Source organism: Pagrus major, chromosome 6 (assembly GCF_040436345.1).
Source record: "Pagrus major chromosome 6, Pma_NU_1.0".
Taxonomy (NCBI): Eukaryota; Metazoa; Chordata; class Actinopteri; order Spariformes; family Sparidae; genus Pagrus; species Pagrus major.
The window spans coordinates 16,768,361-16,796,332 of NC_133220.1; the positions used below are offsets into that span (position 1 = coordinate 16,768,361).

At 40.6% G+C, this 27,972-nt stretch overlaps 1 protein-coding gene across 1 annotated transcript in view; it reads left to right on the forward strand.

The window, feature by feature from the left end:
* The window catches only part of cacna2d2a (calcium channel, voltage-dependent, alpha 2/delta subunit 2a), a 161,384-nt gene that overhangs the window by 103,666 nt on the left and 29,746 nt on the right, over positions 1–27,972 (forward strand). Inside the window, exons 7-12 of the mRNA XM_073469195.1 lie at positions 11,042–11,173; positions 11,398–11,455; positions 23,235–23,285; positions 23,564–23,663; positions 25,089–25,250; positions 27,422–27,532. Coding sequence (XP_073325296.1) covers positions 11,042–11,173; positions 11,398–11,455; positions 23,235–23,285; positions 23,564–23,663; positions 25,089–25,250; positions 27,422–27,532 — 614 coding nt within the window. The remainder of the gene's footprint in view (positions 1–11,041; positions 11,174–11,397; positions 11,456–23,234; positions 23,286–23,563; positions 23,664–25,088; positions 25,251–27,421; positions 27,533–27,972) is intronic.

Below are 27,972 nucleotides of genomic sequence, written 5' to 3' on the forward strand. Positions count from 1 at the left end.
GAAAAATGTTTACTATTGATGTTGTTTAGTTAGCTCCCATTGCGCGGTCTGCTGTGCCGTGATTGCCAACTGCAGATTTTGTGCCAACTCCATTAGGAACATGTGTGCTGCATTTTAGTCATTGTTGATAAATAGTGTTTAAAAAACATGTTGCTGCCCATGTGCCACATGTACATTCATTCTAAAAGATGCTCTCCCACCAAACCAGATTTCCCAGCCACAATGTAGGTATTAGAAACCGACATTTAGAAATGTCCAACGTGCAATGCAATGTAGACAAAATTAAAGGGGAACTCCACTGATTTAACACATCAAAGTGAGTTTGCAGGACTTGAGGAGTATGACTGCATGTGTGACATTTTTTTTATAAAGCCTGTTGTATCTGCAAACCTGTGTGGATTCTGGTAAATTGCCTCAAAAGACATCTCTAGACTTGATAGACTGTATATGATATGGACGGAGGTGACTTAAACTGCATTCAAACTTAAGGGTCAGCAGAGGGCAAATACACTCAGTCCAAAAAGAGGTCCGATTATATGTAAGCTTATGAGAAAATGACCCTACTTCTGACTTGGTTTATTAACTCAGTAAACAGTTTCCTAATCAGTTGCTGGTTTCAAGTCTTCCTCAGCACAGCATTGTGTCATTTTGTAAACTATGGTCCCATTTAGAGTAAAATAGAAGTTAAAGCAGGATATGCTTTAGGTCATGGCTGTCTTGTGATTGACAAGTTGCTCCCACAGCATGTCGTCAGGTTCTCAGTCAGACCCAATCAGGATACCCTCCCCAGCTCCACCCTCTCATCCACATATTTTCACTTCTGGCTCCAATTTATCAAGATGGCGACAGCTGTAATGCCAAACTCAAGTCTTCAAAACGCTAGTCCACAAACTAAAAGGCAGGGTTTTTAGGGTTAAAATGTATTCTGATACAGTTACTAATTACCTGTTGATGTGGTCAGTAACGTAATCCAAATGTCAAAATATAAAAATAATGTCATTTGATTGATTTCAGTTACTTTTGGATTACCTCAATACCAAACATTTATGAATAAAGATGAGAGAAAGGAAATATAAATAAGCTGTTTTTATTGAATCTTAATTGTGTATTTGGTTTTACTCCAGACCAGAGTGATGTTATGTGAGACTCGGTTATATTTAAGAAAGAGATTTAGGCACAAAAGCCATTTGGTAAGGGTCAGGACAATATCATGTTCTAGCTTAAAATACTTGTATTGGTTGCCACAAACATGGCCTGCTACATTAATCACTATTAGAGTAATGTCTTATCAAACAATTAGTGGTGTTGGTGCATTGTGGGTAATGTAGGCAGAAAGTTTTGACAAGGAAGAGAATAGTGTGAAATTAAGAAATTACAATATCTTCGGTTTCGCTGTTTCGATGTTGATCAACTGTCCATCGTTTGACAATGTTATAGAAGTTCAATGCTAAATCAGTGGAGTACTGTTTTATCTAGCTTAGCCTACAGACATTTACATCAGGTTCATGTCATGGGAGCTGCGTTTGCTTTAGCGAGATGGTGAAAGGGGATTATTATCTGCATGTCGTGTTCTGCTCTGGTCCCACCAGTGGGAGCCTGTAGGGTGCCTTGGAGAGGATGTCTGAGGAAACTAATGTGGGCGGATTGTTGTCCTCTGGGTCTGGAGAGGTCTGGATCTACGGCATATCTGTGGGTTTAGGATTAGCAGAAGAGAAGCAGTGTGTGTGGGTAGATTCAGCACTTGTTCCTCAGGGGGGAGGCCAGAGGAAAGGCAACTGAAAAGAAAACTGTAGGAAGAATGGAACACAGTCCAAAGTACAGCCGAATGTTCAACAGTTCAACAGTCGAAATTCTCAAGTGTTGTTTATTAGCACTCGCACTCAGTCGCGTTGGAGTATTTTGCTTTGATTCGTACACATTGTTAATGCACTGAATAAGCTGACTGTGTGCCAGAAAATAGCAGCGTGAGTTGCCAGTCACAGCAAAAATGGGTGTCCTGGAAAGATAGAAAGAAAGGGTGATGAGAGTAAAGTGAAAGAGAAGAGACACTTTAATAATAGAAACCATTTAGAGCAAAAAAAGAAGCATTTTTTTATTGTGATCCTTTCAGCAGCTAAATGAGGCAGTGCATGCGTCCTGGTTTGATTTGTCTGCTAGGCCCCATGTCCGTTTATTGAGATTGAGAGTGTTCCCTGAGCGCAGTAATGAACCATTTTATGATTCATTATCCCACTGCTGATTCCTGCTGCCAAGTCTGCAAACTTTCTAATTAGCTTAGGTCAAACATTCATACAGTTTTCTTCTAATTATCATCGCTTATTACAGAATGGACATTGCAACGCAGCCACAAAGGAATAAATTGATGTGGGTGGTGTCGTCTGTGGGGAAACAGGTCCTATTCTCTGAGCGAATGTTACAGAAATGGTGAGGAAGAGGCAGGGATTTGCTGAATAATTGCAGAGGAAGGGCTCTGGGAACATAATCTTTAAAGTAATCACTGAAAAAAACAAGGATAAAAACAGCGAGGGAATGTACAAATTATTCTTTGGTGACTATTTTGTAGATCCAGTGGAATCTCACTGGCAATTGGACCGAGTTCAGACTGTAGATAGAGGATACTAAGCCAGATTGGCTCATTCTGCAGTTGGATGTATGATATAACATGTTGATAATACAGAAGGTTGTAAATCAGCCATTTTTAAAAGGTAGTAATTATGTGTGCTTAACATACAGTCAGTGTATGACTACATAAGTGTATGTATGTGAATAAGCAGCCACTGTTCCCAGCGGGGAATAAAGAAAACCACCAGTGAATGTGGGAAGTCGTTCCATTAAATTTGAAGTTTAAATCCGCCGCATGCGGCGCCTTTTTCCAGCGGCCTAACGTCATGTTGTCAGTTTGCTATTGTTGTCGGGCACAGTGAGAAACTTGGTTGTCAGAAATGAATGGCGAGGACTGGCTAACTATGTGCGCAGATGAAAGAGCAAAGCTTAAATGTTTTGCATGGAGCGATTATCCCGCCCACACCACACCACCCCACACACACACCACAGCCATCATTATCACCCCTCCTTGTGCAACTTGTCCAGTTGTTCCAGCCCCTGTGCCTTTCTAAGTTGTAGGACCGTGCTGGTGGGTTTACATGTTTTATGTTACGCAGGACAAACTAAGATTGCTTTACATATTGCCAACTTTTTCTAGAGTATACCCTCAGTTTTTAGATTGATTTTCTACCCTTTATTCAACTGTTGTTTTCTCATGACCTGATAGGTGTCAAAGCGGCTTTGTGTAACAATTTGTAGCAATTTACAAGTATTAATCACTTTTTTCCCGGTTGCCTATAGAAGCTGGTGGACATTGTTCCCTTCACGACATCTGTGACATTTCTGGATTTTATTTTTCCAACAACTTGGTGCATGAATGTAGAATCTTAAAATGACAAGCTGGATTTTTTTTAAGATGTCAGTAGTTTAAGTGTTCTTGAAGGCAGCAACAAGGACACCGTTTGATACATTCCTGCAGGGGCTTTGATATACCACAACAACATATATTTGACCCGAAAAAGATAAATACCAGAAAATGTTCGCTGTTTTAAAAAACTTATTTCAAACTATGAAGGAAATTAAGCTAAAATGTTAAGCTTTGGTCAGTGGTCAGCAGTTATGTAAAGTATAAACAATGTGTCGGCTAGGCAGAAGGCTGAAATGTTCAATTATTTATGAGACTTTAATTATCAAGAGAAAAAAATCCACAGATCGGTACCGAAACCAGCGGCAAGCTTGTACTCACTGCCCTTTGAATGTTAGCCTCCATTTTGCTTCTGCACTCCGTGGTCTGTGGTTGGATTCCCTCTGGGAAGCTCGTGGCAAAAAAAATCATTCTGTTCACCTTTGTAAAGAGCAAATTGCATGGGGTGTATGTAATGTGAGTGGAAAATTGAGTGCAACAGATACGGCAGATAGAGAGTCAACGCGGTGTCGTGTGCGATTTGAAAAGAAGAGAAAGATTTGCATCTGCAGGGTTTCATTTGAGGGAAACTACCTCTGAAGTCTCTCATCTTTTAAAATGGATCTGGAGAGAAGTCAGCTCGCCTGGTACCAACTGGAGGGACAAAGGCGACTTTTGAAAGACAGACTCAGGTCTGTTCACAAAAGGACGGGGACGTGATAATGAGAGGAATGAGAGTCGTGCTTTGTTAAAAAGTCGAATTATAAGCTTCAGCTCCAATTAGTGAACGTTCTTACTTGCTATATGCTACATTTGTCATCTTAAAGTTATCAGCTGTGAACATGAGATTGGCTTCAGCTAAATGTAAAATGTCATCTTTGTGTGTGCATGTGCAGTACATATAGCCTGTATTCGTTTCACACACCCCAGGTTCCTTCAGTGGAGGAAGCTTCCCTGTCAACCAACTCGCGCCACACTGGAGATCAACTCAGCCCCTCTCAACATCAAACCAGATTTAAATGTGTGGAAAAAAGCAAAAGTGATTTGTGAAAGAGAAAAAAAGAGAAAAAGTGCAGAAAAAATGAAAAAAGAAGAAAGCGATCAAGAGAGAGGGGATAAGGGAAATGGGATTTAAAGTTAAACCAAAAGAGAAGAAAGACAGTATAAACACTGCGGGCTGTATTTCTGTCGTTCCTGACTTTACAGACTCCATCTTTCTCTCTCTCTCTCCCTGTCTCGCTCTTTCTGTCTGCCCCTCACCCATCCACCCCGATAGTGTGTGCCCAGTGAAGGGGCACTATCATTTACCCGCACACTAATTAGAAAAGTCAGCATAGTAAACTCCACTTCACTCACCACCAGGCTCACAAATTACATTTCATGTGTTTGTTATTTACTGCTCCTCTTTAATTAGAAAAAAAATATATTTGGAGGAGCACTCTGGAGGTGTGGTGAAATCTTCTGTCTTATTCTCTATATTGAATAATCATCCCTCCTCAGAGAAATGTCCATTTGTCTCCCCCCTTTCACAGTCTGAGATTACCATTTAGCAAAAACACTCACACTAAACGCTGAGTGAAACTGCTCGAACCCTACGCGCAGTTTTTAATTGTAATTAGTAAATGCTGCAAAGAAATTCTTGGAAATTGGTTTAGTACACTGCAAAAAATACAAGTTAGGTTATAGAGTGTCTTCTGGATGTTATTTTTTCTCAACCAAAGCTACAAAAAAACACATTTTCTTTTTCTCTCTGAAGGCTTAGACTTTGTTTTAGCGTGTCTTGTGTGTGGATGTGTGAGCTGCTGCCAGTTCCTGTTGCTGCCGTTTACTCTGCAGGATGAAAGGTTTAAGGTTCAGGCTCTTTAACACTCAGCCAGGCCCTGAAAGAAGGAGAGACAGAGAGGAAACGGGAGAGAGAAGGAACTGGGTTGACAACACAGACAGAGACAGGAGGAGGTGGTACACGGAGACACAGAGATACTGGTCTGTTGGTTTTATAGTGTCGGTGTAACAGCCCTTGGCTTAGATAATCAAGATGCAGAGAGTTTAAACTGATGCTTCACGCTTTATTTTCTTCTTTATTTTCTTCTTTATTTTATTATCTCAGGAACATAATGAAAACTATAAAAAAAAATCAATCTTTTAATAGCTTCACATCTAAAATCAAAACCGGCACATACGATAGACAGTGAGCAAAATACAATTATTCAAATACTGAATAATCAGTGCAAAGGTCCAGTGAGCAAAACACACTGCTCAGGGGACATGCAGACATTCAAGCTAAATTCAATAAGCAGTCCACGTTGATAACTCATGTTATACCCCAATACACATTCAAATACAAGAATTGGTGAAATTCAGAGACACTTTAAACACCTTATAAACTTATAAACATCATCACGAGTTGAAGCATAAATAAATTACACCTTAATTCATCATACACCTCAATATCACCACCCAAAAAGTCACCCACCAAATGACTTTTCCAACAAACAAAATATACAGTACATTCAAATTCAAACAAAACCAAAGCCGCTATAACTAGCTGGCATTGTATGCTGATACTTTAAACAAGTGGAGCAGCGAAAAGTTTCCCTCTAAATGAATAAACAACTCATTCCTACAGTACCAGTAGTAAAGGTAATTAAGCTACTTTACATATGTACCTCTTTCTGCTCACCAATGGTGTTAAAGCAGGATTTACAGTTAGTTTTCTCCCATTTTTCATCTCAGGAAACACTGGTGTTTCTTACAACTCTCCTTGTTTTACTCTTCCATTCCATGCCAATGAATCGATATATAACAGGTGGTAAACTGGCTTATTAAATACCTGGGCTTACCTTGAGTTGTCCAAATGTAAACATAACACTAGTAAACAAACAACTACTTACAAAATTCAAGTCAAATTTATTTCTATATCACATTTAAAACAACATGAGTTGGCAAAAGAAAGGCAAAAAAAATAAGATCAACAGAACAGACAATAGAAATAATTCATGATAAAATTCCTGAGCAATGTAAAAATGAGTAAAACAACCATTATAATAGCTTATTTAGTTGTAGCGATTCAAGTATGATTAACTTGTATATGAATAACAAGATAGACCTAATTATCCAAATAGCACTAGAAAGTAACTTAAAATCATTTCAATACAGTATTTAGTGGTCAGTTACAGTCAGTTCACCCAAATTACAATAAAAAACATCTTCTCACTTATCTTAAGTGTTATTTTAAACATTAAACAGTAACTTTAAAGTAACTGGGGTCATTTATTAAAGGTTTATTGAAGTCACATTTAGTCATGTTCAACGACTTCCTTCCTCTTTCTCTGAGATATCATCGGATGTTTTTTCAGAATTTTTAGCAACAGGTGACCAAAATAAATGCACCTTTACCTTAAATAGAATAACAGATTTCTTCTGGGTTTGAATATTGTTGGAAACATTTGGGAGAATTTAAGAACACAACCCAACAAAATATAAAAACAAATGTCTAGTCGTTTTTAGACATTTTAATGCGGATATGTTGCTTTTTATATCTTTATAGGAAATGATCAATGGATTTCTCATCATTCTCTCCTTTCTCGACTTTACTGCCAAAAATCACATGGAAAGCTGTAAATCGTGAGCGAGTTATAAACAATGTTGATGTTTCTCTTTATTTTAATGTATTGAAAATAACTTTCCCCTTTAGATATGAATTATGGGTAATATGCTGTGTGGCTATAAACTCACTAAGGTTCAAAACAAGCTGTATTGTTCCCAGTGTTACCCTGCCTGTCTGTTTGAGTAATGTCACCTATATGTCAAAGGAAGTACAACTGAACTACAGCAGCAGCACTTAGTCACTCTGTTTAAAAGTAGAATATGTTAACGCTTTATGATAATGGTTATGACTCTTCGAGGGGACTTAGTTAATAGCTTTAGCTATTACCATTATGGATTTCTTATGAGGGGCCACTTGTGTTCCACTGTGATATATTACAGGCCAATGTGCCTTTTTTCTCTCTGCTCTGTGTGTACAGTAAACGCATTTAGCTATTTATATAATGTCGGATTAATACAGGGCATAAGGCGCAGATCGCGTTGGATGGCTCTGTATCTCGGGTACATCAGTGTGAATAATGTGTGTATGAGAGGTTGGGGGGTGGGGTCATAGGATAGAGGTGGTGGTGGGGGGGTTGAGAAATGATCTTGCGCAGAGATGCTCCATAAATCCCACTCATAATTGTTTCCCTACTTGGTGTGCAGTCTTGCTCCATAAAGGGGCAAAGCCAAGGGTGCTCTAAATGTCAGGGGAGCGGCACGTTGATGAATTACCTTTTAAAGATATCAGAGAGAGGCGCGTTTCACGTGAAAGATGAGCCCAACACAGCGCTCGGAGGCCCTGTCTGCCTGTGTGAGCATATTTCCCCCCCAGGGGAAATTTGTCTTTTTATCAACTGTCCTGAGAAGTCACGGCATATCCTCACTGAATAAATCAAAGAGAATTAGTTTGCTGTGTTCTCTTATCTCTGATATGGCCGTTTTTCTGCAGAGATCACCTGCAGATGTGTGTTTTCGTATCCGTGTGTGTGTGTGTGTGTGTGTTTGTTTGCAGAGTACAAATACACACAGTAGAGGTGGCTCACATCTGCAGGAGGGATTTGTAGACAAATACACCTTTCAAGCTGGACAAAAACCCACTAACATCTGGATTTTGTTCATTGGCATTTATTCCAGGGCTGTTTGGTTAATTTGTTAAGATTTTTTTCAAACAAGTTTTAACATCTTCTGGATGTGCTTGTTACATTGAGTATGACACAGCAGTTAAAAAAAAAGAAAAGATAAACTTTACTTACTGGAAACGAGAAAAAAAAAAAAACACGCATATACACACTAAATTTTGGTGTAAAAAGACTGACCATGTCAATAAAGACAAAATACTATCACTGGTACGTTCCTCATGAACATACACAAAAATTCAGGACACAGACTGTAGCTTGTGTGTATGCCGCTGATAATCCTGACATTGCTATCCCTGCATAGCCAGAGTTTGGTTAATACCTTGATGTTAGTCAAGGTAGCTGAGATGGGGCTAGTTTTGAACGGAGGTCGCAGGCTGTCTCTTTGCCCTTGGCCTGTCTGGGACAGCTATCATTACAGAACCAGTGCCTCTCCAGATAAGAGCACCCACGACTTCACAGCACACAGGCTGGTGCCGCCACTGCTGCAGCTACCTGCTGTGATAGCTCATGCTTAAAGGATAATACCTTTTACACATTAATCAGATGGCTCTTTGACCACAGAGTATTGCGCGACCTAGATGAAATTGAAATGCATGGTTTGCTTCCCAGATAATCTCCAGTCACAAACATCAGTAAAATTTAGCCACTGGTCCTCGTGAAGTGAATCAGAGTCACAGGAGAAACTGGGCAAGTTTGCAAACTCATGGAAAAAGTGTCAGAGACACTGAGATTGTCACTAATTTCTCTGTTCTAGTTTAGTCTTTCTAGTTCTTTAGACCATCTGGACTCTTGGCTAGCATAAACACTGTTATGAGAGAACATAAAGTTCTTCTACTTTCTTATTCTGGTAAAATGCAACTGGGATTGTCACAGAAACGTCACTGGCAGGCACACATTCCTCAGGACTTAATCATCCAACAAACTCACAATGGAAAGGGTTTTTTTGGTAGTTTTTCAGTTAGTTGTTTATCAAGGTGAGATATAATTTGTTAAACGTCAAATAATCAATTCTTTAACCACACTCTTTGATTCTGCCATTTTTAATATAGGAGTTTAAGGTGAAGTTTGTTTTCCCCTCCTTTCTCATGGGTGAGAAATTTTCCTTTTCGAGCTGTGAAAGCAGCCAGACGTTCATGTTAATTTCTGTGTTGCTCTCCGTCAATCGTCCTCCCCTTTCTCTGGGTTGTTTTAAGTTTATCCCCATCTGTAGGGCTGCCTCTATCCTCCTCCGTTTCTTCCTTTGTATTTATGTCTATGAATTTTAAAAAACATGTTGAGGAGCTCCCCTCGGTGATGGCGTCAAATTGGCTTTCATATATTCCTTTCCTCCAGACACTGCTTAGTGCTGCTGTAGTGAGTACGTGTGTTTGTGTGCATTTGTTTTACAGGATGCTAGAGAGTAATGAAACTTTTTGTTTTGAGCTGCAATTTTAGAGAGTCTGGCAACGTGGAACTGATTCAGAAGGAAAAATCAAAACAATATTGTGTTCTTTAGGTAATTACAGTGAAGGAGGTTTATTACCTCTTAACTGACAGCTCATCAAAGGCAGAGTACTAATTGGAAAGCATGGGAAAAGTGGATAATGATCATTTGTTTGCATGAAATTCAAACAAATGGTTGAAAAAAGCCGGACTTGTCAGTTCAGAGGCCCGTCTAGCTTTGGTTGGCTGAGTAATTAAATCAGAGCAGCAAGTGAAGTTGTGTTCAGCTCGCTGCCTCGTCTTGTTTCCTCTTTAATCAGGTGGCGATTAAACCTCTGCTCTCCCCGTCTTCTGACTTCAGCTGAGCTATTAAACACAGACTGAAAGCATTCTTTGTTTGCCTCTGTGTGTGTGTGTGTGTGTGTGGATGCATATTGTTTCATGTTGTAAGGATAGAAAAAGCCTTATCTGGATCAAAATATGAAAGAATAAGGACAGTGTAAATATAATATAAGTTACAAGTGTCTGAAGAGGCTCATGTTGACGTGGTCGTATTGTTATTCCACTTCTTGTTGACTAGATGATGAATACTTCTCTCCACAACCATAAATCCATTTTACAGAGCACCACTGACCTGTGAGATGTATCTGCGACCCCACGTTGACGTGTCAGGCCACGCATGCACAAGCAGACTTTCTCTGCCAAGCCCCCATACATCCTCTGGCACAAACACACAATCACGGATATGTTGCTGAAATAGTTTGGATTTCACTGCAAAACAATTCAGGAGTGACATATGACCTCCTCCAAGGTCATCTCTGAATCCTCCACTGCACTCCTCAGATATTACCTAGATTAGACCGATGCCCCGCTCAGACGGCTAAATCCGGTCGAGCTTCCTGCATACATCCATTCTTATGTTCTCAGCTCACTGCTGCTGGCACCGACAACAAGGTTGTTCGGCAAAGAGGGTTGACCTTTGGGCTTCCGACAGAGAAAACCTGGTGCTTTGCACTTTGGTTATACCTCATTTGTGGCTCATTATTTGAGTTTTTAGGGAAATTATCTTTGTTTCTTTTAAATATAGATGCAAAAATGTTAAACTGGGTTTAAATCCGATTATAAAAAAAACTATTTTTGGCGCCTGTAGTTTAATTTTTTTAATACTTTGAGGGACTATTGCACATGATCAGCAGTCTTATTTACATTTCCTCTACTATTTTTCATTTTTATAAACAGAAGCACATTCTGAGTCGTGCTCATTGAAGGAGGACCTTATTTTTTAGGGATTAGTGTCGTCTTGCAGCAGGAATCACAAAAACAGGGGACATAAAAAGTTACAACTTTATCTTCTCCTTTCTGTGTAAACTGGTCAACCAGAAAACACTGAGCCTAAATTTAAAGCTTAAATTCTCTGTGTTTCTGTGTGTGTTTGCTCCAACAGCCCCAGTAATCCTAAATGAGTTAAACTGGACCCAGGCGCTGGAGAGGGTCTTCATCGATAACCGTCGGGAGGACAGCTCTCTGCGCTGGCAGGTGTTTGGCAGTGCCACAGGAGTGACTCGATACTACCCAGGTAGGCCACAGGCGGGGCACCGAGTCAACAGTCTGCCTTATAACTCACGGCAAGATAAAGTCTAAATTGACCCTAGGCTGCAGAACATTGGCAATCTCTTATCAGATGGCTGTAGCTGGTAACTCGATAGACAGAATGAAATTATGATTACTTTGATCTAATCTGATCTGAAATATCCTACAGTGCACTGTACAGCCTATAATTTATTTTCTTGCTCTCCCCAGCCACTCCATGGAGGGCACCCAACAAGATTGACCTGTACGACGTCCGCAGGAGACCTTGGTAAGGTCCTTCTTTATTAGGACTTCTATTCACGAGGTGTTGTGTCTTCGCATAATTACAGTGTGATTTTATGTCTTTTCTTCCACTATTAATGCCTAATGGCCATTTTAGGGAGACCACTTAAAAAACGTCCATTAGCCACATCATTTTTGAACACTGAAATAATTTTAAGAGGCATTTATTTCCTAAATTGGCACATTTGAACTCTTCCAGGGCGTTAACGGTGATAGAGAAAATTACACTGGTATTGTCCTTAACCCTGGCTGTACTGTACTTCTGAATAGTGTTGCTCAGAAATGCTCTAGTTTGAATCATCATCCAAAAAAAACAAACAAGCTTAGGCCAACTTTAATAATAGAAGAGGAAGTTGGGTTTGGTTTGGAGAAGTTTATTCACTGATTTGGGATTTACACATTTAAGTTTGAGTTTGTTTTAGTAGTATAGTAGCATCTATGGATATAAAGTATTACATTTATTATATTTATTTATACATTTATTTATTTATTTAATTAATGTTTATTTGTATAGGGACAAGGGTGGAGCATAAACAGATGCCACACACCACAGCTTTTATATCTTAAAGGAAACAAGAAGCAACCAACTAGACCTAGAAATCCCAATCTCAGTGCTATGAAAAGACAGAGTGAAACACCCGGTTGTTACAGTTATTCCAGTTGTTCCATCAATACCTGGGGATTGTGTCCAGGGAAAATAATGCTTCTTCCTGTTTTGATCCTTCTTTCCTTTGTGCCATAATTCGTCTTTCATTTTTGCAAGACAATCTACCCAGTGGCAGAACAAATAGCATAGTGAAAGCAAGGTTTATAGGAACAAATATTTACTTAGATGGTGTCATTTTTCTGCAACCATTACACTGTGCAATTGGTAACTACTCCATAATGATAAGTTGGAGAAAAAAAATTGTCTATTGCCAATTTTAGCTCCTAGGCCTTTAAAATACATCAACCTCAACAACAGATACACAAGAGACAATACAAAACACACACTCAACAATAAATACATACATCAAGAACACAAAACTCAGACCTCAATAAGAAAATACAGACAGAACAATACAAGATACAAACTATAAAACAATAAAGCGCCATAAAACAAGAAGCACCAGGTCATTCAGAGCTACATGACTGGTCCCGTAAGAGGCTATAACTTAACTTAAATGTGGAGGAATCATAGAATACATAATACTATCTAACATCTAACTAGCAAATCTAAATGTATGTAAGTTTCCTGTTGCAAGTTTTTGACAGATGTGATATAATACACATATTGATTTGCTGCATCATCCCAGTCCACATGTCACACATGAGTTGGGAGATGTGAGTTTTGGGCACCAGGTGAGTCCAGCTGAGCGTTGAAAGTTCAGAGGATTGCGTAGCTCAGAGCAGACAGCCTCTAACCATTACAAACAGCATCAGCAGAGTAAAAGTGCAGAAAATCGTTGAAATTTAACTTGTCATTGCAACACCTGTGCTGTCAGCAGCAGCACTGTCGTTCTGTCATAAAATTGTGACAAACAGTTGTGATCTAAGTCCACACACGCTGGGAACATATTTGTTTTTTTTTTATTTGTGTGTAATGCATATGCCTTTTGTTCTTAAGATCATTTTACGTCCCTTTATCTTAATAATCTTTGTCATTTTTATCTCATTGTGGAAGTGAAAATGTCTATTTAGAATTATTACATGCGCTTTTTTCAATTTTATTTCGCTAAAATCAATACAGCTATGATACAAATGCTTCTGACAGTTACTCTCTAAAGAACAAGTTTTACAGAGGACATCATTTTTTGTTCTAAACTGACTGCAGCTCTGCCCATTAGAGAGCTTTGTGTACAGTATGTGACAACACGTGTCAAAGGAAGGATTAAATCAAGTCTTTTATTAGGATTTCTGTATAGTGTTTTGTCGCTGGCTCCGGTAGACATCCTGTGCTTCTTCCAGCCCAGAGCTAAATAAATTATATTCTTAAATGGAACATTTTGAACCTGACCTGTATTTATCTCAGTAAGTAATAATGTTTATATGTATTGTCTTTTGCTACAAGGACTAAACAAGATAGGGGCTAATGTTTTTATTACCCACCTTTGCCTGTGGTTCTCTGTGTAACAGCTGATCTGTGTACAGTGTGACGGGCTGGACAGAACTAGGCTGCACTGGGCCAAACAGCCCCCCTCACCCGCCCTCCCAAGCTTCCTGTCCACCCTCCCAGGTTCAATCTACCTGCCACTGTCACATCGGCTTTGTGGCAGCGCTGCCTGTTGCCTGGTTACAGGTTGGAGTGAACTGGACATAATCATGACAGCAATGTTGATTAGACCTGACCCCGTTTTCCATCTCTGTCTCGGTCCGGCTCAGTCTGAGTGGCTGTTTGAGGTCAGGCCAGGCTTTTCAGATGAAGTCAACGAGCTCGGACTAAACAAAACAAAAGACAGGAAGATAATACATTCTGATTAAGTTTGAGTTTAGCCACATCTTAAAAACAATACATACATTCATCTTTATTATAAATAATTTAAATGTAACTTCAGTTGCTTATTTGATGTGCCGTCTAAAGAACCAGTCAAGGTTCAATCCATTTTTCCATTAAGGGATGGAAATTACAGTTCTCTCATCCTAATACGCTACCAAAACATAAGAAAAACATACTGATAGAATAAAAGCATAGATAAAATTAACATAAAACCCCCTAAGTTTCAAAGTTGCATTCACTGACGTTTGGAATTTAAATCAACATTGAAATGCTCTGTAGCTTTGACTGTTCACAACATTTGGAGATAGTTGATTGTTGAGTCTGATTCCTGGTGTATTTGAAAAATATTTGACGCCCTGTGAAGACTCAACAATCAACTATCTTTCTCAAGAATCGCTTACCTTTAATGCAACGGTATAACAGCACCACTAATTACTTTAATATAACCACAACAACAAAAATCTGTTTTATAAAAGCATATTACTGAGGTTGTTTCAACAAAAAAGATCATATTATGTTTCTGCATTTGTTTTGCACGTGGCGCTCCATTTAATCAGATTAATCACGTAGAGATCACTGATCACTGAGATACCAGCTACCTAAATACCATCCGTGCATTATTCACAGAAACATTAATGAATCACCCATCTCTCAGTGTTGAAGAAAGTGAGAAAAAATTCCCGGATCTGTCCCTTTATCCGGATTAGCAACAAAAGTTAATGGGGTCTATTCTGGGCCGAGACCCATCCTTCATCCAATTTTCATGGAAATCCATTTCATAGTTTTTGTTTAATCCTACTGACAAACCAACAAATGGACACAGGTGAAAACATAGCATAACAAAGCTTTGAATGTACAAAAAAAGGACATTTGGTACAACCCTACATAAAACTACTGTATATTCTAAAATAAAACTGTGGGAACGAGCCTTCTGCAACTAAGACTTAATTCAACTAAAATCACAGTAAGTCCTCCTAACAGGGCAAAGTTCTCGTTATATTGTTGAACCCCCTGTTGACTAAAATAGCCAGAATAATCACTTAGTCACTAGAGACAGTCATTTTTTAACCATCAATTAATCAATCAATCAGTCTTTATTTGTATAGCGCCAATTCACAACAAAACCTCATGACGCTTTCCAATTGAAGCTCTAGACCATACTCTTTCATTTATAGTGTATGTAGAATACTATGTACTGTAAATTGCAAGCACATTCAGTTTTATAGTGATAGATGTTTATTTAGAGCACAGATTGTTCCTGTTTACGAAAAAAACTGAAAAAAAGTGGTTGCCGATTACCTCAGTGTATACAATTAGCGGACTAACGAGGCATCCTCTGACAGTTTAATTAAGTTAACACCAGAAGTGTCCCCAGTGCTCTCTCGTCACAGTTAGCCAACGCTATAAACAAGAAAAATGCTGGAAAACATAAGTTGCTGCGTCGCAGGAAAAGTTGAAACGAGGATCTGGTGTCTGATCTGTCAGTGCAACAACTGAAGTACATCCAAGTTTAATTCTCCTACACATGTTTTGACTGGGGGACTCTTCCCGGAGACAGGAAGGAACAAGGAAAGAGAAAGATGAGAGGGGGGTGCTGAGTGGTGGCGGCATGTGTGACAAGGTTAGACGGAGAAAGAGGTGTGTTTCTGTGCAGAGGAACACCTTGTCACTCCCCCTGCTCCTCCATGTTTGTCACTTCTGCTGAGCTTTTCCTCATGTCGGAGCCTTCGACATTCCTGTGGCCCGTCGCTTAGCAACCTGTGCCCAGCCGCGCTGAGTGGCGGGGAGTGTCATGATATGTCAGGTCAGACTTGTGTGATTACAGTCTAACATGCTGTCTCCTCAGCTGACATCCTCTGGAGAGATCGGCCAATCACACATTACCAAAACAGTCCACAGCGGTGACAGCAATAGATGGAAGCATCCGTCACGAGGACGGTAACACAAACAACAACAGCGTGAGCGTTTACACAAGTCGTACGGATGCTAACATGGACACAACTCATGCATCCAAGTGGTGATATAGTCAAACTGAAATTTGAATTCTCACTTTTTGTGTGAGGAAATTATAATCATACTACAGTTATTTGTAGTGTTTATTTTTTACCTTTTTTTTTGCTCTCCTGTGTTGAAATCAACATTATTACGCCTACTGTTATCGTGATGCAATGATTTCAAAGTGTACACATGCACTGTGTAAAATAAGAGAACTACATAGTAACTGATTCGCTTTCACTTTAAGTACATATACTTAAAGCATAATATTATCAGCCTGTTATATCGGGAGGAAAGTTCATTTCAGGCTCATGCTGATTTAATTTCAAGGCCTTTTATTAACCAATACTAATGTCATGCCATATATCTTCATGCATCATTATTGAATAGCCTATTAACGTTACAAATAGACATTTTTTTGATATTTTCCACCGAGATTTTAAGATAGACTTTGATGAAAAAACGATCACTGTGCCCACAAGTGACAGGGAATAATGGTAAATACTGAAGCTTGGCAGTAGCAGTTAGAAATAGTAGCAGAAGTAAACCAGAGTCATTTTAGTTTACAAAAGGTCACTTACACAGCAAGTTTGCCATCATGCCGTTAAGTTTGTATTCCAGTCCAGTATTGGTAGCTCGCAAGCTTGGCCAACTAGCCTTTACTCAGAAAGTGAAAGCTAACTTACCAACTATAATTATTTTACTGTTTTTTTCAACACCTGATGAGTCATCGAGAGTTTCCACACATGCAGTGTTGTGCTCGTCCAGTGTACAACAGAGCAGAAGCTGGAAGCTAGTATTAGCTGTCTCTTTTATCAGTTTCCAGGATGGGTGATGGAAAATGACCTGTTCTGTTAAAATCACAGCAACAGGTAGTCCTGTAGCTGTAGCTTCATCTTTAAATTCAATTATTGTTACGTCCCAACTCTTTGGAATTGGACCGTAGAGGTACACACTGTCAGTGCTATTCACACCCCTTGGAGAACATTAATATAGGTAGCGCTACATTTCAAATGAAATTCAAATATAAAGAGGCCAGGATAAACAACATACAGGTGAAAGACTGTACATGCGTGTACAGTAAATAATGTACTAGAACAGACAAACACAGTCTCACACATCCTCCCACACACCTGTCAGCGCTCCACCTGTTACAAACTCCCAGATATATCAGATCACACGGGCTGATATGCCAGATAGATGCTGTAGCTTCACAAATAGCACTATAGCAACTGGAATACACAGATACAATCACAGGAACATGCTTCAGTAGCGTTTGCGCAGACACTGTTTCCAGGAAGACTCTCAAAGATGAGATTTAGTATGGAGAGTGAAGATGGCTCCAGCACTCATGGCCAGTATGTAGCACAACGGACCTGTAGCTTTCCTTGGATGGATGGATGGCAGCGTGACTGACCAGGTGCACCTCTGAGGAGGACCGCCTGCCTCTACAGATGGGCTCTCTCCCCGTCTGCTCCCCCACCCACAGCCCCAGGAAAATTAATGGTCCAGTCAACACACTTAATTGTCTCCAATTGCTCTGACATTAATTATTAACATTTGTCCATTATAATGTCTGTTCGTGTTATCAAGGGAAGCGAAGCAGAGGGTGATGTGAGGGAGAGGGAAAAGTGAAAGGGCGAAGAGAGAAATAACCAGAGACAGGCATGGAGTCCTGTTAGCCAAGCGTTGCAAAGATCCCATTACCTCCCAGGCTCACAACAGCATGTAGTCTATATCACATATTGATTTCTTCAAAAAGTCAATCTAACCTCTTTGTAAATATTATGACTGCTGGTCAATCCTCTAAACTGAGGCTCCCCAAAATACCATTCCCTATATCTAGAGCTTTGCATCCTCATCCTTTCGTTCTGTTCACCCCACTTCAGCAAGGAGCAGGGTCCAAAGAAAGACTAGTGTGTTATTGTTGAAACTGAAGGTGACAGTTTGAGACCCAGTAAAATATTTGACATTTCAGTTTGAGCCAAGATGTGAGAGACACAGCGGGAGACTTTTTATTCCATCTCTCAGAGCAACAGTAACAGACTAATCCCGGTCTGCTCATAATTGATGCTGATGTATTCTAACATGCATGATTAATTCAATATTCTGTACTTTTTTTTTTTTTAGAGACGAAAGTGGATGAAAAATCGAGCATAACATTTTGTGTGTGTTCTTCTTAGGCATAACCGAAAATATGGAAATGTGAATCTCGGTACCAACACTTCCAATAATCAACAGAGAGTGGAATAAATAAACGGCAGACAACATCTCTTTCTCCTGCAGGCTCTCTGGGCGCCATCCTCCTATATTTTTATCTTAATTCAATCTTTATTCGCCTGCCACATCCACAGGAGCACTAAGAGAGCAGCAGTCCATAAAATAATAAGCCCATCAGCACAACACAAATCCATGCACACATGGGAGCATGCACACACACACACGCACGCACACCTACACGCACACACACACACATCCTAGCAGTCTTTCTGTCTTATATACAGTTCTCCCATTATTCTGAGGTTACTCTGCTTACACCTACTGTACATGATGCATGCATATCAGAGCCTTGATTGTGAAGAGAATTTGCACATTACACACATGCACAATATAGATCATACTGTATATGCATCCTGCTCATTATTTACATGCACTGGACAGTACAATGCAGCCGTAAACATGGTCCACAAGAAAAGTGAAACATGAACACACTTGCTGAATGTGTCCATGCATCATGCTACATGTATCTTTTGCATGTTTCTGAAATGTATTTCGTAGATAATTCCTCCAATTTAAATGTAATGCACAACACTTTGTGGAATGGGTCAGGGTGCATAAACACAATCTCCTGAGAGAGTTGGCCCCCCGGCACAGTTAATGTATTGATTTTACAGCGCTGCGCCATGATAAAACTATTTCATGAATTCCAATGAGACTCCTTTACCAGACCGCTGCAAAAGGAGCAAAATACAATCACCACAACGCAGAATATGTCATTGTGTTCATTGCTTGTATAATGCATTTCTTTTAGATTTATGGGTGGTGGTGGCGGTGGCAGGTTGTAAGGGTGGTGGGGGGGCTGCAAATGTTGCTGCTTTAATCTCCTCTCATTTAGAGCGATACCTGGTCCCACCTCGGTGTAAAGAGCACATGTCTGCTGCACACACGAATCAAGCTTTATCTTGATTGTACATATTGTAATGGTACGGACATTTTTATATCATGACCCACATGATGTATGTTATGGCTTTGTGCTGTTTTTTTTCACGGGCATATACTGTAAGTCAGTACAGCTTCTGTGGCCAGACTTGCTTCAAAATGTATTTGGTTAATAATAGGGAAAGAAAAAAAGCATTGGCCACTCAAATGTTGGTAATTACATGTTATTTGCAACTATTATCTACGAGCTAAAAGGTTTTCTGTAATACGTCGGGGTGGAAGTAACAAATTACAATGACTCAAATTACTGTAATTAAGTCATTACTTTGGGGAACTACTTTTATGAGCAAGTCTGTAATTGTACTTGTATTTAAGTATTCAGTATTGTATGTATTATAGCTTATGTAGCATAAGGATTGAGTTAACAGGACAGGTCTAAACATGTTGATGAAACCACAGCACCTTTACACTAGTTCATGTTCTGTAATGAGCTGCTCACAGAGTAACAAAGTACAGACACATGATCATATGTAAATATAATAGTGGTGTCTGAGAGGCACTCTGACTAGTTATAATGGTTCAGCACCAGTGTTCAGATACCAACCATAACTTTGAGTGAATCAACAGAGAGGCCACAGGCTGACATGTTGTGTCTGAAGGCTGATGGTCGTATCGCGGTTGGGACAGAATGGGCGACAGGGCTCAGTTCAGCACCAGCCAGGCCCATCTGCTTGTCACCTGGCCTTGGCACGCAGGAGACTGGGTAATGACAGGGAAAGAATGGCATCAGTGGGCAGAAGCGGAGAGGTAATTACTGACTGGAATCCATGCAGAAACATCACATCTGGATCCATGAGTCAAAATGTGGAGAATTATACACTGATATCGGCCTCAATTCATGATTTTTATCTGTCAGAACCGTAGAACCGCATATCAGCCTTGAGACTGAAAATCCTTGACTCCGTGCCGCTCTCTCTGATCCTGATGTTCTCTGCTCAGAGGCACAGAGAAAATTCAATTGTACTTAGGGCAATGGAAAGGGAGAGAAAGAGGGAGCTGCTGATACACCAAGACAATCTGTGGGGAAAATCAGCCATGGCAGCACTATAGCTTCAGTGTTGAGTGACGCTATCCTGGCTCATGTGTTACTCTTCTACTTCATCACTGCTCACACATTCCTCCTAAACCCCATTACTGCTGATCAATGCCGCCTCTTTCACACTTGGAGAGAAATGATCTGCTTGAAAGTGATATTTTCTCAGCAGATTTTAGGGCCAAAGCTAGCACGGCTAGCTCTCCATTGTGGGATTATACATTGGGTGTGGAGGATGACCTATAATGACTACTAGTAATAGAAGTCTGCATTGCCTTATAATTAACATTTAGCCCCTTCAAAATAACTTCAAGTCCCATTAAAGGACTATTCTCCTCAGTGAGAAATGGACTGACCGCAGAAGTTAATGAAAAACTGCAGTTGGTCTGCAGGCAGCAGCCGTCGCCAAATGACCCTCCTTCACACTCCAAGCGGGGGTGTCTCCGTCCATGAGCCTGAGGTGGTGGAGACGTGGGCCACATTTTGACCGAGTTTCAGTCCTGCATCGATGATCGCTTTCACCAACCCCATCCGCTCGACAAGAAAGAAGCCGACGCCGTGTGGAGTCTCAGCTCTCTCTTCCTCTCCCCTCTCACTCCCTCAAATTAAGATTTCAGTAATTAAATTGATAAAAGTCATGCATGCCAATATGCCTCATGGTTCCAGACCTGATTTCATACGCCACACAGTTGTGGAGAGCTGCGGAAGTTCTACCTTTGATGTGGCATTCTTTATTATTGAAAATAATTGGATTCTCCCTCCCCCCTCACTCTCTCTCTTACTCTCTCACACACACACATACATTTTGCCCGTGTTCACTCTGGGCATGCTCACTTAATCAACCTCTTGTGAGGCGGTGCTGGTGCCGAGTCTCTGTTCCATCTGGGGGTTTCAGGCAGCTTTTCAGCAGAGTGGTGCCCGGGTTGCATCTAAAATAAAAAAAAAACAGATTTGAGCAGCCCAGGCAGCGTGCTGGGGGACGTCACTTCAACACAGGTCAGGGTTCATTCTGCAGGTTGGAGTGGCGCCTGCCAGTGAGTGGGAGCGGTGAGACTTGCGGGAGCAGTGGCGAAGCCTACCGGGGCTCTGTTGCTCTACCTCCATATCAGCTTGGCCGAGCATAAGAAAAGAGCCTCTCTGGCCCACAGGCAGCTGGCTTCTCTCCACACTCAGCGGAACGGCTGATAATCAGCAGAAAGAGACCCCTGATGATTACTCTGCCTGTGCCTAAGACGTTTGCTAACTGCTTGCCTGCTCACTCCTCAGAATGTCAAACTAGTACTCATGTTTGAAACCCCCCCTCCCCCCTCCCAGAGTGCCATAGAAAAGCCTATATTGTCCATCAATCTCAGCTCTCTTTGTATCAGGGGTAAATGTGAATTTAATTGCCACTGGAACAGAATGACTGAGTTTTTGATTTCCCTCTGTATGCCATCCTCTATCAACCGTAGACAGATGTTACGTGTCCGTCTCTGCAGGAACACAAGTTGTCTGGCCTTGCTAGTTCAGGGCCGTTTCTGCCTTGTGGGTCCACGCTGTGTCGTGGCTGACACACACCCAGAACGGCCCTATTTTAGGAGCTGCTTCGCAGCAGAGGCATAACGGTCCTGAGCAGCGCGTGCCTTCCCCCAACAAAGGGACCGGCAGAGTAAATAATGCGTCTAACGCCCAACTGATGAGTCATCAAAGCAACAGAACATCAGCTATCTTATTTTACTGACAGTACTTAGCTCAGCACAGGCTCTCCACAGCACAGGTCAACACTACTCAGGCTGCTCCTCGACAAGTTTATTTAAATTTCAAGTGACTAAATATACAGCGTATTAGACTGTATGAGTCACCAGAGCGTGACTGCGGAAAATTCCAGTTTAATAAGTCATTCATGCTCATTTCAAGGTCTAAAATCTTTTGTTTTTATTTGGTCATAAAATAATTACACATCTGTTCACTTCTTTACTTAGTGAAGTTAGATTACTTCACTTCAACAAATCGCATTTGATTTGGGAAGTCACCTGAAAATGAAAAAATATCAAACTACATCAAGAGGTCTGTAGCATCTGTCTTATAACATATGACAAATAATCAGGTTTGTAAAAATTACCCAAAAATTAAGATATTATGTTAAAATATTACTTTGGTAAAAGTGAAAGTCACCCATTCGAACGTTATTTGTCTAAAAGTCATAAAGTATCTGATATTAAACCTTAAGAATCAAAAGTCATTTTCCAGCAGTAAATTAACTTAAGTATCAAAAGAACAAGTAAAAGCCAATTATACATATAGATACATGTACGTATATACTGTTTACCAGTGTTTCCCAAAGTGTGGGCTGTAGCCAACTGGTGGTCCCTGAAAGAACTGCAGGTGGGCCACACAGTACTTGAGTGCAACTACTTAGTTACATTCCATCACTGCAAATAATGTCACATTTAAAAAAAACAAAAACCTAGCTAATTTAAGCAGGATCTGAGATAAATATTATCAAAATGGAACCATCTGATCATCAACAAAGCCTGTTTAAACAGACAACAATCTCGTCTGTGTTATTGGTTCTGATTAACAGTTGGATGAACCTCTCTGAGTTGATATAGAAGATGTTCATTTTTGCACCCTTTAGACTCCGTGCTAAGCTAGCAGAGGGGCTGCCTTTTCGGTGATGGCGGCTTGTGTGCTAAGGAGGTTGTAGAGCTCAGTGCAGGCCATTGTGGTGAATGTGTTATTATACACTTAGACCATAAACTAGCAATTACTTTGGCTTATGCGGTAATTATTTAGAGGAGGCATTGTTATTCTGTAAAGAGGAGTATCTCTGTTGAAGTCAGCCGACAGTAGCCGTAGCCAACACTGCAGTATATAACACAACTTATTAACTCTTCTAAGCACATAAGCCTTTTCAGTATTCTGTAGCTTAAGTGGACTCAACCGTGGTCGCTGCACATTATCACGGCTCAGCTCATTGTGACTTTGGCTTCTTTCTTTAGTGCAATTCTCAAAGATTATGGAGAACAAATTAAAGCCCATTTTTTTGTGTCTTTTGTACAGGTATATCCAAGGTGCATCGTCTCCAAAGGACATGGTCATCATCGTGGATGTGTGAGTATCTAAGTCTCTCTCACTGCCTCCTCTTTCAACATTTCCTCCTGGATGGAGTGGATGTCTCCTTCAAAGGACGCTAGTGCCACCTGTTGGTCTGAGGAAAGCCTAAAGTTAGAAGAAAGGCGATCAATGCATCAATCAAAGTACTCTTGTATCACCAGATGTATTTTTGAATGCATGCTTAGATATGAAGACAAAATCTGTTAGAAAAATGGACATGAGTGGGATCAGGGCATGTCTTCTGATAACTGAGCTTCCTTGCCTCTTTCCTGCAGGAGTGGGAGTGTCAGCGGACTCACTCTGAAGCTGATGAAAACCTCCGTAAATGAGATGCTGGACACTCTATCAGATGACGACTACGTGAATGTGGCCAGGGTGAGCAGAAACTTGTAGATCTATGATATTGCGATTAATGATACAAATTGTTCCTGTCGTGTTCATTGAACAGGTTGTAATCAAGCATGGAGTGTGCTTATACTGCTCCCAGTTGTTTGCTCGCAGCGGAAATACCGCACTTCTCTCATTATGGTGTATTTGCTTTTCCTGCATCGCCACCACTGTCCGCTTCTTTCTCCCTCTCTCTTCTGCTTTCTATTAGGACTAATGCGGAGGGAAATATTAACGTTATCCTATACTGCCGGACAGATAACACAAACACATGCACATGCTCGGTGTGGTGGCTCTGTTTGGAGTCTTCCCTCAGTAATCCTTCATAATCCATTGCTCTTAGCCACTGTATGCCTCTAAATCCCGGCTCTAAGAGCAAGAAATGAGCATGGTAATCTGGGTGGGAACGCATCTGATTTTCACCCCTATAAAGAAAGAGAGGGCCTCCAGAAGCTTGGATGTGAATTATTTGCAAACACAAAAGACATTAATAACCAAAAATTAACTGAAAATAATCATCAAACACCGTCTCTGGGGTCTGCATGCTTCAGCGCACTTCTTTATGACAAACGGTGGCCTCGCTCACTCTGTAATGGCAATATAATTAGTTTTAATAATACAGACTTTATTTCATGGGACTTTATTTCTTATTTATTATAGATAGTAGATGTAACCCGGCTCGTTGTTTTCTTAATCTCATTTCACAGCTGCTTTATTTCCTAACATTTTAAGATGCAAGAGATGTGATATTAAAGAAGTGACACAGCGCTGGATATTGAATATGTGGCTCTGAATACTTTTGCGCGTTTGATTTATTCTCTTTGACAATTTAAATATGATACAACAGCAAGAGAAATGTCAGCTTTTCTCGCACGTAATGTTTTACATCAATCTGTCCTGAAAATGTCAGTAGATTTTGAGGTTGACCTTCAAGAAGAAATAGCATTTGAAACTTGCTATTATAGACATTGCTGCTAATGTTGTAATCACGCATAGACGCTGCACACAGGTAGAAAAATATATGACACGTGCACACCCATACGCAGCACAGACAAGCGTACACACACACACCGTTTTAGGCTAATTTGGTGGATGAGATGAGACAGATGATATTGCCTTGGCTGGGTTTCTGTTTAGTGGTTTGCACTGGCGTTTCAGGTGCACCTGTTCTTTGTGTGGAAAGTTGTAATTACCTATGTTTACTGCCAGCCAGAGAGTCACGGGGCAGCTTGCATCTGCACACACCCACGTCTGCATCCTGCCGCCATGAACTACACGTGTGATCGAGAAAACCACAAAGAAAGACACAGTCTTACAGCAGACACCAAATTTAAATTTGTAGATTTAGCAGTGCCCAGAAAAGCCAGTACATGCACAGTATGCTCATGTGTGTCTTTGTGTCTGCTCTTCTAGTTCAACGAGAAGGCCGATGCCGTCGTTCCGTGCTTCAGGACTTTGGTCCAAGCCAATGTTCGGAACAAGAAGATCTTCAAGGAGGCTGTCAAGCATATGCAAGCCAAAGGAACCACAGATTACAAGTCTGGCTTCACGTTTGCCTTTGAACAGCTTCTCAATGTAGGTGCCAACAGTCTTTTCAGAGAAGGGCAATGCAAGAGTTGATGTTTGTCTGCAGCTGAGGGATTGTGTGTGCCTCCAGAAAGTCGTCACTAACATGCTGGAGCTTTGTAAATATCATTCCAGCGTGTTATTATACATCCTGTCAGGGCTACTGTCTAATCCAATTAATAAAACTAAATTAACAGTGATAAAACAGTGCTGACAGCAAGTGGCCCAGGTTTGTATAAGACGTTTCCAGAGTTCTGTCATTGTCGAAGGTAGGTTAGATAATAACTGCTGCTGCGGCGGAGTCACGCTAACGTTTGCAGCAGCCAGCACAGCGGTGACGTCTGTCAGCAGCAGGCAGCCACGTGCTCTCGGCACAGGTGCTGCCTCAGCTCCGTATGCTGCTGTGTATTTTAAGAGGCTGCCACCCTAATGGGCTCTGATGGGATGATTGATGAGCGCAGCCCAGAGGAGATCAGCCACAGACACTTTATATTCCTCTGGTGGGCTTGGAGGCATAGAGCCAACTGCCAGCTGCCCCCCCCCCCCCCCCCCCCCCCCCCCTCCCCTTTCCCTCGCCAGCAGAATGAGAAATAAAAAGGCCCCTTTAATCGCTGTCTGTGGCGGACTCGCACCCATGATTGGTGGCAGAAGCACAATAAAAATATGTAATTGTAGCAATATTATTTATCTTTATTAGAATCTTGTCAGATTGACATGCCGCTGGCCTGCATATCAATGGCAGCTGCCGTGCAGGCAGGAGGGGGGGTTGTATCAATGCTGAATGCTAAAGACTGGTGCCTGGCTGTGAGCTTATAGTGCTGTAATGCTCATGAAAATGCTTCTGACACAATCAAATTTAACGCTAGAGTAATGTCGTATACTTCAAATCCTTAAATTATGAGAATATGAGGAAGCCTAAGCCTACCAACTATGAAATTTGTAAATGAAAGAGGAAAAGCTAGAAGTTTAGGTGGATATATTGCAATAAATGTAGGACAAAGTAGTAAAAGAATAGTATCTTTTAGTTTTTATTCATTTTAAGGAAAGGTTTGGTACATGACAGGGCAGACATTACTCCACAGCACGGTGTCAAATGTAGAAAACAGGAAAGCAGTGATCAGATATTGTACTCACTCATAGATACCAGACACCTAAATAGACCTTTTTTCATCAAGATCCATTCATTTGTTCCCCCATTATTCCCTGACAAATTGAGGAAAATGTCAAAATAAGCCTGACCTCATAAGTAAGAAGAAAAATTCTTGTATCCGTTCCTTCATCCGGATCCGCACCAAAGGTTTATGGAGTCTATTCTGGGTCGAGACCCATTTCGAGGAAATCCATTCAGCAGTTTTTGTGCAATCCTGCTAACAAACCAACAAACCAACCAACAAACCAACGAACACAGGCAAAAACATAACCTCCTTGGCGGAGGTAATAGATTGTTTTATATTGGCTGAGACTTTTTTTGTGTTTTCTTTTAATTTGTCACCCTTTTGTTGAATCCTATCATGAAACATAATTTTGGTTGTGTATAGCACAATAACATCTGATTTAATGTGATGAAGTGAAATGACAATTTTAAGTACAAATAATGTATGTATCTAAATATTTAATTTACCTCAGCATCTTTTGTAAGTTGCTGTAAAAATTGCAAATATTTGCTGGTTCCAGCTTCTTAAATGTGAGGATATGTTACTCGTCTTCATCATTCATGATAGACACAATGTATTAAGGTTTGGGAATGTTAGTTGGACAAAAGAAGCAATTTTAAGACGTAACTTTGGGAAATTGTGATGAGTGTTTTTCACAATTTTATAGACTAAACGATTAATCATGAAAATATTCAGCAGATTAACTAATAACGATAGTAATTGCTAGTTGCAGCCTTGAAAAATGCTTGAATTTAATGTGGAAAATTAATCCTATTAATAACTGCTGTTTATCTGCTGAGGTGAGATGTATGTGGTAAATCTCTTCCATTGCATCTACCCAATCTTTTAAATCTGGAGCCATTTAAAAATTCTTCTGGGAGCTGTAATCATATCTACCGCACTGTTTTAAATGATGCTCTAGCATGTTCACCTTTCCCCTGTTATTCTTACATATTACCTTACCTGTCTCCCTGCCTCTCTCACTCTCTTCCTTTGCTCTTCTCTCCCACCCTTCATGTGCCACAGGAGAGCAGTGCCCCGAGGGCCAACTGCAATAAGATGATAATGATGTTTACAGATGGCGGGGAGGATCGTGCACAGGAAATCTTTGAGAAGTACAACTGGCCCAACAAAACGGTGAGTCTGTCCCCACAAGGCTGTTATCTGTTCATCCACTCGCTCTGTCAGCCTGAGAGATCATGCATGTCCAGACACTGTCTTAGCAGGCCCTTCCCTTCACTCCCCATCTCCCTCCGTACTCTGCCGACATTGTCTCGTTATTGAGCAGGCAGTTGTGTTAGTTAGACTGTCAGACATGCAGAGCCACTCCAATCTGTGCATGTAACTCTAATCCTTCTGTACTTCCATTTTGGCTGTTTTGACTCTGGATTTTTCCTCTTGTGATTCATCTCTTTGGCCTTTCTACAACTCCCTCTCTCTGTCTGCGTCTCTCTTCATCTGTCTCTTTTGTTGTTCTTGCTGCTGGTGTTAACAGCTCTGACCTGCTGACTAATTAGCCACTTTATCATCAGAGCCTATAAAATTACAGCCAGTAGATACATGGTTTACATCTTTGT